General features: G+C 38.0%; 1 protein-coding gene across 7 annotated transcripts; it reads right to left on the bottom strand.

Annotated features, from left to right (window-relative positions):
• Window positions 1-555: 555 nt before the first annotated feature.
• On the bottom strand, window positions 556-6,882 carry LOC110886117. Of its 7 annotated transcripts, XR_004869820.1 has the most exons (12): window positions 6,514-6,880; window positions 6,115-6,375; window positions 5,819-5,896; window positions 4,973-5,082; window positions 4,601-4,677; window positions 4,465-4,509; window positions 3,587-3,777; window positions 3,359-3,480; window positions 2,865-2,971; window positions 2,042-2,139; window positions 718-1,884; window positions 625-639 (listed from the first exon to the last, which is right to left on the bottom strand). XR_004869820.1 is itself a non-coding variant. In XM_035978717.1 (7 exons), exons 3-6 carry the CDS (start codon window positions 4,499-4,501, stop codon window positions 2,935-2,937), a joined length of 387 nt encoding a protein of 128 aa, XP_035834610.1. In that variant the 5' UTR covers window positions 4,502-4,509; window positions 4,601-4,677; window positions 4,973-5,082; the 3' UTR covers window positions 1,672-2,139; window positions 2,865-2,934. The 7 variants fall into 7 exon arrangements, 1 of the variants encoding a protein (XP_035834610.1); XR_002562631.2 differs by having other exon boundaries at window positions 718-2,139; XR_002562630.2 differs by having other exon boundaries at window positions 556-639; window positions 718-2,139; window positions 4,973-5,907; window positions 6,514-6,882.
• Between the last annotated feature and the right edge of the window lie 9,827 nt (window positions 6,883-16,709).

The following is a 16,709-nucleotide window of genomic DNA, read 5'->3' as shown; positions in this document are numbered from 1 at the left end:
GGGTTTGGATCATAACTAAAATCTAAATTTTCGGTTAAGGTACTCTCAAAATCCAATATGTTACACTATAAAATAAAACTTACAACACGTATTCGTTTTCTATTAGTTTATTAATAATATCTTGATATATTGTATAGCACTTAAGTTAGTTTCCTTGTTCGTATAATATTTTATAAAAGTTTATATATGATATGTTATGTGTGAATTTAGACAAACTCTACCTAGATGGTTTACAACTCAAATAAAAATATATAAAGCAATATGCCTTTTTGTTGTTCGGGAATTTCAAAGTAAGATGTAATGTTTAAAAATATACAAGTTAATGGTTATAAAATAACTTTTCATCAACAAACAAAATTGCTGCAGTGCGTTTAGAAACCAAGAGATGCACCTGAGTTAACGCTATTTGTGATTTGTGATGGGAAAATGTCACAATTCTTCAAAGTCATTGTGACATCAAACCAGCCATGAACGGGAAAAAGTTAAAATAAATACTTAAAAATCAACCATCACATATAGACATATAGTGCAGTTCCAGACTTTCAATTAAAATTTGTTCCCCCTACAAAGATACAATGTACTTCATGAAGTGATCTTATATGGGTGGCCACATTAAGATATACGCGTGCAGTGTTCAACCTGAAATGATACAATGAAGATGTCTTAAACCGGTAAGAGAGCTCAAGTATAGAAAACAATCCGATAAGTCTTTATTACCTTCTTTCCACGGATAACAGCTCCAGGCTCTCTTTGGAGTACCATATATTTTGCAACCGTGATAAACATACCTGTTGGAGCAAGAGTACCAGCCTAGTCGAATTCCATAATGATGCCTTTCATCTCCTCGGGTTTAAACTGAAAAAAAAGAAGCAGAAGAAAGAAACAGTGACAAAAGTGAATTAACCTTGAGCAAACTATCATAACCTGATGAGATTCATGAATCGTTCATCCAATAAGGTCGTAGATGGATCTACTAATCATGTAACATAGATCTTGTAATCATTCAGATCATGTGACTTAACATATTTGGGTTCTTATGTTCAAGCTATCATTACACTATCAAATACAGGTAAACCGCTATTCAGCAGACAAAAATGGTGACATCAATCTCGATTTTAGATCTTGTGATTTGTAGTAGGGGTGGCAATCGTGTCGGGTTGATGGGTTGGCGGGTTGACGGGTTGAAATGTTCAACCCTAAACCGACCCATATTCGGGTTAACCCGAAGCCAACCCGTTTAACCCATATTTTTAAATGGGTGATTTAAGTTGACGATTTATGAACGAGTTGTTCGGTTTTAATCGGGTTATCGATAACATGTTTAATGATGAGTATGAGTGTGATAAACACATAATACAATGTGTCAAAATTAACATTATTATAACTAAATGCAGCCTTGGTTTCAAAATCCCCAAACATTATTTTTTTTGTTATCAATGGGATTTGAACCCTCGTCATATGAAAAGGCAAAGTCCCTATGAGCAAATTGCACATTTAGTTCTGCCGTTCTTGCCTCAATGCACTGGGCCTTCGTAATCTGTGTACCTCTAAATCTCTGAACTCTATAATTACATGGATTAGGATTAAAAGCCCAATAAAACCCACCCGAACCTATCACATAATAACCACCTAGTACAGGATCTGGAGCCCGATTTTAGCAAACAAAAAAAGTATATGAATACTGGTGCCTGATTAAGCTTGATAGCAGAAAGAATTAAAAGTCACTCATAAATTAGTCTGAATTTAGCAAAGCTTCTAATTGTTACTACACCATAATTAAATCTCTCGCATATAAATACAAGACTTGCGGTAAAACATGTCATCTTGAGATTCTTTGAAACCAACTTCAATAGGTTTGGATCTTCAGAAGTGAGCTCGCCAAACCTGCAACAGAAAATTAGCCTTCCAACAGATGGATTTTGTCTTCAGTAATCTCAGGGACAAGAAAACTGAAAAAACACTCAACAAAAGATGCAAGAAAAGACCATTTGGTGCAGTATAAAAGTTAAGATGATTTGTCAAAATATGAAACTGTAGTTACCTCGGCGAAGCTATTGGTCGTGGCTGTTGTGGACGGTTGCGTGGCTGCAACAGAAACAAGTTTACAACTCCTCGTTTCCAAAAAGAGTCAAATATAGTCTGATAGTCATAAAAAAGATCAAGTCACTTCAAAGTTCTATTCCATAAATCAATAAAATGAATTGAGAACATATGGTAGAGAAAATACACTTTAACTAAACCGACTGGTTTGTGTGGACAGGCCAAAATGGTTTAGTTAGCGCAAGTGAAACTTCACTAACGCCTAGGTCCAACGAGCACCTTGGTCCATCCAGGCACAAAAAAACAATCTGAACCACCAAAACCAGTTTCAAATGGCCTGGATCAGCCAAAAACCGCCTGGACAAGACTAAATCAAAGCTGAACCAGCGATTTCCTTTGCCAAATTTATTTACATCATTAGAAAATAAATAAATTTTTTAAAATTCGCTATTTTTAACCAAAACCTAAAATCCAGCTATTTTTAATCGCTATGTATATTTAAGAAAAAACTGAAATCCCGTTATTTATCGCTACATTCCGTGTAGCGACCTTCGACCTAAACACACTACGCTATTCACTATAGCAACCATAGCGACCGCTATTAACAACTATGGTAAAGATAAAAAAAATATCAATTTTTTTAGTGTTTGAAACATAAAATCTTCAAAGAGAATCTCATTACTGAAAAATAAATCATCTGTCTCATGATAACTTCAAATTTTGACCAGATGGAGGTGTTTGACTATTTCTGTACAAGTCAAATACCATAAATATCTATCATTAATTAAAAAAAATTAGAACTTTTCAAAATTAGAAAACATTACCTCACGGTACATATCCCTCTATTGGTGGCAAAGATTACATTTGGGGATAATGAGCTTTCCAAAGCACGGTTTAGGTACGAAAAACACTCCATATCCAGCATATGTACCTGCAAAACAAGTTAGATTAGTAAAATAACTAATTAATTATAAGAGTTAATTACTATTTTCGTCCCTGTGGTTTGTCAAAAATCACTATTTCAGTCCATTAGTTTAAAAATTGCGATTTCAGTCCCTGTGGTTTCACTTTCGTAACCATTTCAGTCCTTGTGGTTTCACTTTCGTAACCATTTCAATCCATTATTTTGTTAAGTACGGGGACTGAAATGGTTACGAGGTGGACTGAAACGGTTACGAAAGTGAAACCATAGGGACTGAAATAGCAATTTTTAAACTAATGGACTGAAATAGTGATTTTTGACAAACCACAGGGACGAAAACAGTAATTAACTCTTAATTATAATAACCCATGTTAAAAAAGATATAAAAAGGAATACCTCGTCAGTAAATAAGACACCGGTGACAAGCTCTGCCACCCTTTGAAATTCTCCATCAAAACCTCGGTTTTCTTTACTTCCGATGAGTAGACTTCTGATCCAAGCATGGGACAAAATGGGACCTGCATATAATTATTTATAACAAGTATACTTTATCCCTCACATATATAATGATTGTGATTTCGGATAAACGCGAATAGGGTGTGTATGTTGTATAATATGACATACCTTAGTGCCAAGTTCTAGAGAGATACCAAGGGCAAGGGCAGTTTTACCCGTACCCGGTGGTCCAGCATGTAGAAGTGCCCTTCCAGCCATCTTTTTTTCTGGCGGATCATATCGACTACAAGACCACCAGCCTCTCTTGCAGCCACCAGTATGACAAATCCAACAGTTAAAGGTATTGCTTTTCCAGTAGCCTACACAAAATTATAGGTACCCGTATCATTATATGTCCATCATGAAGTAAAGGCTGACATTATTAGAACACCAGTTACCCACACTATCCAGACATCATTGACATGCCATACACTCATACGGGCCATATCATGTCCTACGGGTCATAAACTCTATCCAGACATCATTGACATGCAAGTTCGCCAAATTTATAGGGCTTGTATGAATTGTTTGATTGTCACATTAATTACTGATGTTTATCTTATCATATTACAAACCCTTGTGTTTATTCATACATACAGATTAAAGCATCCAGAGTTTACAACAGATGAATATTGTATAACCATTACAAATATTTTTTTTTTACTTTTTAGTTATACACCACAAAAAAAAAAAGCAGTTTCACATTCACATTCAAGAACCTCTTGTCAACAATCAACACACAGGTTCAATTTCCACACCTCAAGCTGATTAGCGAATTTTCTCAAGCTCTGCATCAATCTTCATTTTATTTGTCAAAAGGTTGAGCCACAACAATAGTTCAACGATATAAGCTTATGTTGGCCCTTTTGTCTGTATATCTAACAGATTAACAGAATCTATGTTGTCCAGTTTGATACGCTTATCATAGTTTCAGATTTTGACTTGACCTGTTACCCAAGCCGTATAATTTCCAGTGGTAAAGAGATACTGAAAAATTTGTGACTCACCTGGTGTCCGCCCACTCGCCAACCCAACCAAATCCATGATGAGCCCTATTGAAAAAACAAGATACACAAAGAAAAGCTAAAACTGATTAGTTTGCCAGCTGAAATGGAAAGGGTAAAGCGGGTCAACTTTGCTTACTTTGCTGTGGTTACGGCTATTGGGAAAACCAACATAGCGCTTCTTTCAATTTTGGCTTTAATAGCAGGAACATCGAGCTGCAGAAACAAATAATATAAATTTCTATAACATAATCAAGGGTTTGGGTCGAAATGGTACATTTTAATATCACTTTGGGCCCATTTTCAAGACCTTTTTTTTGTAAATATACAATGCAATTTAGGAGGTTGTACGTCTTTGAATACACTTTGACCTGTTAACCATTTCGACCAATTTCACTTGTTTCCTAATTAGTTATATTTTCTAGTTTTGGCCTGTTAAAAATATAACCTAAATCGACCCGTTCGTAAGCAAATAAGGTTCAGCTAAAGACAAGGTTAACATTTAGCGTACCTCTTTATCTACATGAAATAAAGCTAGTCTGGACCGATAATATAATTCTATATCAGGAGGTAGGCTCTGGTATAATGTGCTTCTTGCAATGGAAGTCTCCAAGTTGTTAACTGAATGCTTGCATATTTCTCCAATTTAGTTGAAAAAAGTAAGCAAATAACTTATGTGTACTCTTCCTACTAAATACCTAGTATTAAATCATAAGAAAAGGGGATTTCATACCCCTGTCATGGCATATCAATGAGGCAGTAAGCCCTTGTCTTTTAGGGGATTAGGGCCATATGACCAGGCGAAAATGGTTATACAGGCATAATCACTTTGTCAGTGGTCACGTCAATGTACCCATCATACGGTCCGTGTATTTTGGTGAATTCCAACTCATATGTGTGTATAAGACATTAAGGTCCATACGATGTGCCAGTCTAACACACTATACAACCCCTCCTGACCATTTTCGCCATGTCATACAGCCTCTATGACAGTTAGGGGTGGCAAAATGAGTGGGTTGGGCATGTTTGGGTAATGGGTTAGGATGGGTATGGGTTAGGATGGGTATGGGTTAAGATGGGTTTGGGTTAGGATGGGTTTATTAAGAAATGGGTTAGGATAGGTTTAGGTCAAGATGGATTTGGGCATGACAGGCTAAAACTATAAATAAATAAAAAACAAAAAAAATCCAAAAAAAAGTAAAAAAAAAAAATCAAAAAATCAAAAAAAAAAAATCAAAAAAAATTAAAAAAAATCAAAAAACAAAAGGCCATCCTGTGACAATCAAATGTTACACCACATTAACGCGGTATTTTTTTCAAGATTTCTCACAAAGAACTTGATTATCCAGATTGTTACCATCTTCGCGCATTCTTCAGCAAGACCAGGCACAGCTGCATCATGCAAACCAGGGCTGGAGTGTGCTTTATCCATGTTCTGTAATAAGACTTTGACAACATAAGCCAAACCCGTAGGCATAACCACTTCCTAAATCAATCTTATTTCGAATACAAATCAATAAAACTGCAACTTCTTTTATTATAATTACTTTAAACAAATACAAAATGACTTCTAAACATAAATCACATGGTGTTACTATCTTGAACACTCTTATCATCCTATATGTACGTAAGAATTAACCAATAACTGCTCACCTCATTTGTAGAGTTGACAACAGCATCAACTTCCAGATTCCAGGGGTTACCTCTCCACAAAAAAATCTTGGAGTTTATTTCAACATCAACTGGAAATCTAGAAACCATACCATTCCCACTGCTCTCAGTCTCAAAATATACAGTTAACGGGTCCGGAAAGTGTAATCTTCAGTCTTCTTCGGATTCATATGAACATCTTAAATCTACATGACTCCATCGAGGAACTTGGTCCAGAGTCACAACAACATCCATGGTAGGTAGCTTTCAAAACAAATGGAAACATAATTATATTCTGATTGATTAAACTACTGGAAGTGAAATTGAAAAGATATGATTATCTTGGTAAGGTTGCATCATAAGTATATACAAAATAACATAATAGATTAAAAGGTTACTCACATCGCCATAACCTCCTCCGACAAGAGATCTGTACTATCTGTCACATGGGGTGCGGCAATTGACCCTAGTGAACCATAACAGTCGTTCATCCGCACTTCAGCTCATCACCTCAGCCTCCTTAGGTCGCTACCGGAGAAGCAACCTTAACCGCCGTCATCGGGATTAGACGTGAAACCCTAGCCGTCATCTGTTCTGCTTCGGTGACATAAACCCGGCTCTCCTTCTCCATCGCCTCTCTCTCTATTTCTCGTTCTCTCTTTGTCTCCCTCTCTTCTCTTTTCATTTGGGAATTCAAAATTTGAAAATGCAGAGAGAGGAATTTGACAATCTGGGGGAAATGTTTTGGAAGCTTTTGAAAATGAGATCTGCCAGTAAGGGATCATGATCCGTGTGAAGAGTAATGGACGGTAGGATCATGATTCATATGAAGATGGATGGTAGGATCAGGATTTGTTTGTTTTCATAAGGGTATTATTGGAAAGTGATGATATAATTGTGTTAGTTGTGCTTAAAAGACTTGTACAACATGTTTGAAAGGTTGGTAAGATACCGAGGTTGTCCAAGGACACAAGAGCTTTTAGTACCGGTTTATCCTCAACGTCTAATCAAATCAAAAAGTTAGAGAAAGGTTTTTAAACTAGAAAAATAAAAAACTAACTAAATGCTGAAAAATAAAAATAAAATAAAAACAGATAGACAAGATGAATCACTTGGATCCGACTCGTGTATTAGTATAACCTTTGATTATTTTCGCACTTTTGCACTTGTTTAAGAGATTATCTTAGTTATTGTAGTAGGCCCCTCTTTTGAAGGCGACGTTACCCTCAACCCAGTAGTTTGAGTCAGCAAGGATACAATCCTAAAGGGTTGGATTATTGGAAGATAATGAATTAAGTTATTAATGCAAATTGTGGCAGGCCCCGCTTTTGGCGGTGACGTTACCCTCGGCTAAGTAGTCTGAGTCAGCAGGGATACAGTCCTAAATAGCCGGGTTATAGTATTAATAGTAGTTAACTTATGAGGGGGTTAAAGAGTTTGGATCCCCGCCATCCAATACCTATGGGCATTGAAGGAGATCCTACTAAATTTGACCCAGGTCCCTTGCAGGACCTCTAAACGCTGAACAAGGGCAAGACCCTTACCAAACCGTTCCCTTAACCCCCGACCAGGTAGCCAACATACCTCCATATAGACCGTGGAGATATGAATGGTGAAAATCTTTTATTTTATATAGACAGCAAAATAATGCCAAGACACCACGGATAAACGATAAGGAAAGATCACCTTCAACATAAGCAACTAGTTATTAAAGTCATTAATACAAAACCAAATAAAAAGTGCAAAAGATTAAAAATAAAAAGTATTATACTAAACACTTGTCTTCACCAAGTGATGTAAGAGACTTAGGCAAACATGGCCTTGATTGTCAAGAACTCTTACGATCAATCTTGGATCCCGAGACGACTCACACACTCTACGATGGACAATGGATGATGGTGGTGGATGATGGTGTTATGGTGGTGGTGGGTGGTGGATGAAGTGTGAGAGAGGTGGTGTGCCAAGGGATGAGTTGGAATGAAACCAAACACTCCTATTTATAGGCTGAACAGAAGGCTGGGCACGGCCCCATGTCCGCTGGACACGGCCCCGTGCCCGTCTGACACTCTCTCTCTTCATTAATTGTAATTCGCAATTACAATTAATGCGCCTGCTGTACTTTCGCCACGCCCCCGTGCTCACTGGACACGGCTCCGTGGTGGGCAATAGAAGCTTCTACAGGTTTGTCTTTTCTGCTGCTTCTTGGGCACGGCCCCGTGCTGGCTGAGCACGGGGCGTGTTCAGGCTTCTGTTTTCTCTTCTTTGCTTGGGAGGATGCCGTTGAGGGTTCGGGCAGTCTACTTTTGTTCCTTTTCTTGTATTTATGTTAGAATTAGCTGTCTTTTTGCTTCTTTTGTGAATTTGAGCTCATTTAATCCTGAAAATACAAAAGGAAGACAAAAATACTCTTTTTCCAACATTAGTACTTAAAAAGGGTTAGTTTTATGCCTCATTTGATGTAATTTATATGTTGCATTTTACACACATCAAATACCCCCACACTTGAACTTTTGCTTGTCCTCAAGCAAAACTCTTTAAATGTGGCTTACACTCCCAAATGGAATGGGTAGAAGAGAAGGTTTTTGGCTTGTCATAGAGTGTCGGGAATCCAAGATCTTTTTGGGTTTTATTTTTATTTATTTACAATCCTATTCGTTATGATTTATTTAGAACGTTTCATAAGATAAATTACTTATTTGGGCATAACATGCCTTTTTAAAATTTCATTTATATACAAGTTCACATACCTCACGGGAGAAATCACTCAACACTCGGCCGAAGGTGTATTTTTTAGTGAATCACGCGAGAGCGGCATGGAACTTACGCCTACCATAGGCTTGCCAAGCAATCAATCCTCCTCCTTTTTAACTTTATTCCTTTGTAAATATCAAGAGGACTTTTTGGGTGAAGGGTTAGGTTTGGGCTAAAGGTGGGTGGTTGGGTTAGTAGTTAGTAAAAGGGCGAAAAGCGTAAAAAGCGTCGGTTTTCGTAAAACACTTTGTTTTTAGTGACTTTTTATTTTGAAATATTTCTCCAAACAAGCTTTTGTTTGCATAGCTTTGTTTGTTTTTAACTTCATCATTTTTTTTTTCATCACATAAAAGAACGAGCTTGCGAAAAACCGAGCTTGTTACTAAAATAAAGGGTGAAAAATAAAAAGGGTTTTTGGTGGGTAAAAAGGGTTTAGGGTAAAGAAACGAAAGGTTTAGGCTCAAAGGGGTTAACTAAGGGGATTTTGGGTAGGTGGTAAAAAAAATGAAAAATAATGGTGTGGAAAGAAAAATGGTTAGTCCTAATGCCTCCATCATTTACTTACTTGGGTTTAAGTTGGTAAGGACCGGGAATGAATCGTCGTGGCAAGTTCTAGAGTTGTAAGAACCAAGCGGCTATTCACACAAGAAACGAAAAATGAGCATTTAGTCTAAGGATGTAAATTTGTATGCTCAATAAAGGCTCAAAACTCACTTTTGTGGGAATGGGTTTTTAATGTGATCAAGTATATATAATCAAATTTTAACTAGACTTGTTATGCCGTTTCATAATTTTCTTATGTTGGTTCTTGTTATCACGACGCTCTCGGTTGTAAAATTTATAAAAATATAACCTTATTAATCTTAGGATTTCTAACTTAAACTTTAGACAAGTAAAAAAAATGAAAATTTTTGAAAAAAAATTTGGGGTGTTTAGCGGTTCCAATAGAGTTTTGTGTAAGGCTTGTTGTTAGGACTTGCAAAATTTCAAGGTGTTAGCTCCCCCCCCCCCACACTTAAATTACACATTGTCCTCAATGTGTCCCAAAAATAAATTTTTAGGTTGATTGGATGTGTAATGTGGTGTTAAAAAGCAAAGATTTATGTTACTGGCAGTCTGGACACGGCCCCGTGTTCAGGTGCCAGTAACAGAAATTAAAGAAATGAGACAGAAGCCTGGACACGGGGGCGTGTCTGGTGAACACGGCCCGTGTCCAGTTACCTGAACTGGGCGTTTTTCTGCAGGTGGCTCAGCACGGGGCCGTGTTGGTTGAGCACGGCCCGTGTTGAGCCTTCTGTAATGGAGATTTGTGTCGGGTCGCTTCGTTCTTGTGCATGGGGCCATTTTTCTAGTTCCCTTTTTCATCCTTTACCACCACGACTGTGTTTTATTTATTATAAACCATCAAACTTTTGAAACCATCATTTCATTGCAAACATAGAGAGATACATATAGTTTCTAAACAAAATAAAATAAAAACTTAACTAAATAGGTAAGGAGATACACGAGGTTATCATAAAGGGTTCTACTTCTTCAAGAAAATTTCGGGAATAGTTTCCCGACGTAGTAAGACCTTTAGCCGATGGTTCTTCGGATGTTGTTCAAAGCCACTCTTCTATCTCCCTTGGAAGGAAGAAAGCGGCTTCATTTTCCTCAGTGGCTTGAGGAGGAACATTCACCGGGACTCCTTGCACCACCCTTTGCGGAGGCTCTTGGTGCATGGCATACCATTCGACCGGAATGATGACCTCGGGTACTACATTCCACGCTCTTTGGGTTATTATGGGAACCAAAGGCGGGGAAGCGAGAAGGTTTAACCTCTGGTGCAAGAGGTTTACTTCTCTGAGACAGCCCTCCAACCCCACCGTCAGATGGTTAATACGGTCCACTAACGCTTCCTCCACTCCCGTCATTTCGTCTATGGCCTCCCTCAAGGCGTAAACGTAGTTCACCAGGGAGTCTTCTGCTGTGGACGACCTTCTCCCATTTCGGTTACCTCTTGAAGATGATCCGCTTGTTCTGTTGGCCATTTTCTGTGAAAGAAACCGAAGAAAGCTAAATTTTTGCAAAACAGTACCTCGAACACGGCCCCGTGCTCGCTGAGCACGGCCCCGTGTTCAGTTGTCTGCAGGATTTTTGGCTAAGGATTCTTGGGGTTTTAAATTATTTTCGTGATTTTTAACTGTGGTTTAAGCTTAGATAATTTAAAACAAAGTTATACAACTAACCTTAAACAAGAATCCGTAGCAAATAATCTTACAAACTCCACATAGAAGGCTGGAATCATGGAGTTTCCAAGCTTCCATGGAGGAGATGTTGAAAAATTTTGAAAGAAGGGGAAATGAACAAAAGTGGAAGGGACAAGATGGTCCTTGGGAACCTTCTTTTAGCACTTACCTAGGATGGTATAGGTGAAGATCCCAGGAATCTCTGTCTTGTGAAGTGGTAAAAAATGAGCAGGAATCAGGCTGCATTTAAAGAAAACGACAGCGCGCTGGACACGGCCACGTGTCCGCTGGACACGGCCCCGTGTGCAGAGAAAATCCTGACACATTTTGTCCGTATTCTGACAAAATCAGTAGAGAATCTTATAGGTGAGCACGGGGGCGTGTTGACCGGACACGGCCCCGTGTCTGGAGGCTGTCTTATGGAGTTTTGTTGTCCCTAAGGATCTTATTGATATCGGGTGGTTCTTTACTGGATGGAACAACCCCAAAGTGCCTAAGATACCTTAATTGTCCTAGACTAAGGCGAGAATGCAAGAGGTTGTCGGTGAGGGTAATTCCTATTTTCATTCTAGGTGGACAAGTCCAACCCTCTCCCGGGCTCTCGTTAAAGAAGGTGTATGCCGAATCGCTCAGGTCTATGTATGCACCGAACGAAGTCGATGGAGAGTCCTTCACGGCACAATCGGCATAGGGACGACTATCGTCCAAGTCTTTTCTAGGTATGAAGGTATTTTTGGTAGCAACGAGATTGTCGGAATGCGGTTCCAACATTTCTTCATGGTCATCGTCTTGGGGCGGATCAATAAAATCCTTCCTAAGTTCTTTTGACCAATTTAGAATTAGTTCTTCTAGTTGAAATAACTCGTCAAGGAGCATTTCCCCTAGAATATATGGCTGGGCGCATTCAAGGGAGAGATAGTGCTTATTTTTACTTTCGCCCCTCTTAAGGTTACAAGGAATTGGTGGGTCTATATAGTGGGGCCTATAATTTAGAAAGTAACATTTTAGTTCTTCATGTTCGCCTCCACATAATTGACACCACATACCATAAGAGTGCCGATAGGCAAAAGAATTACTATCACTCATGTTTATGTCAGAAATTACCAACCGCCGGGATCTAACGGTTATGTTTTAAGTAAGAGAATCTTGGGCACGGGGGCGTGTTGAGTGAGCACGGCCCCGAGTTCAGCTTACTGTCTGACTTAAAACAGGATTGCCAGTTCCAATGATTGAGCACGGGGGCGTGTTCAGCGGGCACGGCCCGTGCTGAGCTCTGCAGAAGCTGAAAAATTACAAAAAATCCTAAAAATTTAAAAGAAAAATAAAAATATGATTAGGCCGTTGATTCCTAACTTTCTTAAAATCCTTGTGTCCCCGGCAGCGACGCCAAAAACTTGATGTGCGTGAAGTGTGTTATATTTTTGATGTATATTTTAAGCCCTTTTACACTTTTAGCCAAGTTTTAAATTTATAAAACACGATATTTACTAACACTAAACACACATATGGGCAAGTGCACCCATCGTGGACGTAGTATAGTGTTGGTAAGATACCGAGGTCGTCCAAGGACACAAGAGCTTTTAGTACCGGTTTATCCTCAACGTCTAATCAAATCAAAAAGTTAGAAAAAGGTTTTTAAACTAGAAAAATAAAAACTAACTAAATGCTGAAAAATAAAAATAAAATAAAAACAGATAGACAAGATGAATCACTTGGATCCGACTCGTGTATTAGTATAACTGTAACACCTCGAAAATTTACGTCCAATAATGTATTGACACGTGTCATAGGCTTTGCATATGCGAAAACAAACTTTAGAGGGACTAAAGTTGACAAACGGTGAAAACTATGGAACGTAAGGGTCCAAAGTGTCAACAATGGATAAATAGACTCTATGATAACCCTACATAATGTTTATAACCTTACACGGATGGTTCATGGATCATACGACGCGGAAATTACAAAAAAGTGAGGAATTCCAAACTATAGGGGCCAAAAGTGTCAACATGTTGAATTTATACCTCTGAGTGAACTTTTGGCAGACCCGAAGCATTGTAATGCTAAAATATACTCACTAGAATATGTGATAAAAATTTCGTGAAGTTTCGATAACGTATGAGAAAGTTATGGCCAAAACCGTACTTGAGGGACTAAAAGCGTCAACGTCGAATTTCATGGCTTTTCGGTTGGGCGCAAAGTTATCCGAGGACATTTCCATGTTGGTAAATGTCCTAAGGTTCTTAAAAACCAAGTTTGGGGGTTTACGAGTCAAAATAAGAAGCCGAAACATCGCGTGCAAGTTCAGGGACCAAATCTGCCAAGTTTGAAACTTGTTTGACAGCAGCAGGGGTCAGGCGACCCGCCTGGACATGCCCAGGCGGGCCGCGTGGGACTACCAGTAACAGAAATCGCGAAAATGACCATTTTGGGTCCGAATTTGAAGTTGTAAACAGTTGTTATCACCTCTCTTTTGATCCAATGAAAGTCCTTGCATGCCTAGGCTACTAAGAACATGCTACTACCTCTGATTTCATCCATAAAACAGATCAAAAGCTCATTTCTTTGAGCTCATACATTGTGATCAAGAACATCCAACTTGTAAAACTCTCACGACAACTTCCTGGAGCATTTCTGAACGTCAAGGCAACATCCTAGTGATAACTAAGCATCAATAGGACCTTTGTAAGCTCCTAATTCAGTCTCTAATTCGTTCTTGCATCGATTAATTGCTAAAAGTCAAACTATTGTTCTTATGCTTTGACTTTCTGATTAAGCGAGTTTTACTCAGTCATTTCTCAAATTGAAACCACACTTATGTTGGTAATTATGTGGGAAACAAACCCTCAAAAGGGTGCTCTCTGATTCCCACTATATGCATGTTAATTGTCGAGTCAAACTTGTTCTAAAAAGTCAACAGAAGTTGTTTTTGGCAAAATAAGCTTAAATGGTAATGTAGATGACATGCAATCTGTTTGATCATTGAAAATAACCTATAATGGATACAAGAATGTGTTTTATATTCATCAACTCGACAATCTTTGATATAAATACGAATCGGAACCGAAAGTCTTGTAGAACGACTATTTCGTAGACTATCGATTCGGATTCGTACATGCATGTTTGAGATCTGTACTGGAGAGTACTTTTGACCATTTTTATTTTAGTATAACTTTCTGGAATTTTTGTTGTTTGAGTCTATGCTTAGCCGATTCATTTGCATGTTTCCGATTTATGCTTAAAGTTGACTAATTTGCCCTTTTTGATATAAAACGTGATTTTTGGAAAAGTGAAAGAGTAGAAATCTTTATTTCTAATATATAAACTTGCACCGAAAATTTCGGATCAGTTGGTGGTCCAGATTTTGAGTTATGACCATTAGCGTAAAACTATGTCCTTAAGTTACATAAACGGCCCTTTTCGCGTATAACCTATTTCTGGCCACGTTTTGATACAAAACTTTTTACCCACTGATGTTATATAATATTTTGGGATTTTTGATGATTTTTATTTAATTTTTGGCTGATCGTATCTTAGATCGCTAAGTTATTTCGGTATATGTCGGTTTTGACCGTTTAAGCCATAAAATGAGTTTTACACATCCTTTTGACCCGAAACCTTTTTCTACTGATTTTATATGTTAAATAAATTATTTTAAGTATTCTGGAAATATAGAAATCTCAGCTCTCCTTTGAAAACCCGGAAACGCCTTTAAATCGCATTTTTAGCGTTTTTAACGCATAGTAAGCGTTATGCTTATTTTTAACATATAAGACTTTTACCTACTGATGTAATTAGTATATTTTCATATAAAAACAGTAAGTATAAGTATATGAACTCAGATTTCCAGTTTTGGCTTTTTCAGCCCTTGCGAAATTACTAAATTACCCCTACGGTGCATAGTTTGATTTTAAATGTTAAGTTTGGTATATGGGTCATACCCTACTGTTATAATATATTAAATGAAGTATATTTTATGTATGAACCAGACCCGCAACTCAGATTTCTAATTTGACTCTTTTACAATCTTTTAAATGACCAAAATGCCCTCCTAAGGCATAAATTGAGATTAAAATTATTCCGGGCAGTATAGAACATAACTTACTGATATTATATCATATTAAAGCATATTATCTCAGGGAACTTGCATTTGACTCGTTTGGCTACCCGTAACGCCCTTTTTGCGTTCGGTTCGGTTTACGTAACTAGTTTGCGTAAATTGACCGGAACGGGTCAAACGTTATCATTTTTGTCTCAAAATCCAGAATGTATTTAGTATACCCATATTATACAAGTATTCAAGCTTGTCGGGTCTAAATCACGTTCTATCCGGTCTTCGCTTAATCGTGCGCTTGAACCGTATAATTCCTTAAAACTAACCGGTCTAAGCTTAAACTTAATTAAAGACCCGTTAGTATTCTAATTGGTTATTTATATCATCGTTCCAGACTAGAGCCTTCCAGTAAATTGTACCTACGCTTACTTAAGTGAATACGGCTGAGTTATTATAATTCTTGCTATTTAAGACAGGAGCTAGCTCAGGTAAATACTCTTAACTTATTTTCCCTATTACGGGCTTGGGATACGGTAATATAAATACCGCATGGTCAGGTATGGGATTCGAAGACCAATGTGTCGGGAAATCCAAATAACCTGTTTTAATTCGTATTGCTTGACTGAAACATTGGGGGTTAATGCGACCGTGTCCTGGATATCCTTGACTCATTAATTGCAAATGGCCACGACCTAAGCACGGGGTGTAGGCATACACCTGACAGATGCTTTATGCTTATTATTTGATTATACCCAATATGGGATTCCCAATAGGGGAATAGTGGTGTGTCGGTTAATCTTGAACCGGCATAGGACCGGGCCCCGTATGTAGAGCAAGTTATGTAAAACTGATAACATGAGATATAGTTTGTCCCAAGTATAAAAGATTAATCTTGCCTTGTGCATTTTAATCAAGTGTCAAAATAGTTTTGTGCCTTGTGCGCCTAAACCAATTTTCATAAACTCTTTCCAAATGAGTCAGTTGAGTGTATTTACCAGTGAAAACTGACGTATTTTCCAAAGTCTAAGTGACAGGTACAAGTACGTAATAGGCTGGAAGCTGCTCAGGGCGTTAATAAGGAATCTTGCAAGTTCTAGGCGCCTAAAGTCTGTTGAACAATATTTAAGTTTTATGATCCGCCTGTGGACCCCCTACTTTCCGTTGTAATACTTGATATTACGTTATATTCGGATTGTAATATATTTATCTTTTGCTTCCGCTGTGCATTTTTAAATTGTGTTGTTTGACTATGATGTTATCAACTACGTCACGATACCCCACACCGGGCCCACCGGTGACACGTGGAGATCGGGGTGTGACAGGTTGGTATCAGAGCCAACGCTGAGTGAATTAAACATTATCCTAATGTGTTTAATCTCAGTGACACAATTGCACATACTTGAGTCTAGACTTAACATAGGAATACCCTCATCTCTATTCGGAGAATTTTTGTTTTCAATTCTATATATTCTTGATATCTCGTCAAGCAAAGAAGCTATGATGGAAATTCTCCCCATAAGAAGCCTAGAGAAGGCTGAGCTTCGTACCGCGACCAGGATTAACGTATG

Source organism: Helianthus annuus, chromosome 10, assembly GCF_002127325.2.
Source record: "Helianthus annuus cultivar XRQ/B chromosome 10, HanXRQr2.0-SUNRISE, whole genome shotgun sequence".
NCBI lineage: Eukaryota > Viridiplantae > Streptophyta > Magnoliopsida > Asterales > Asteraceae > Helianthus > Helianthus annuus.
The sequence above is the reverse complement of the archived record's forward strand: the minus strand, read 5'-3'. Positions and strand labels throughout refer to the sequence as shown.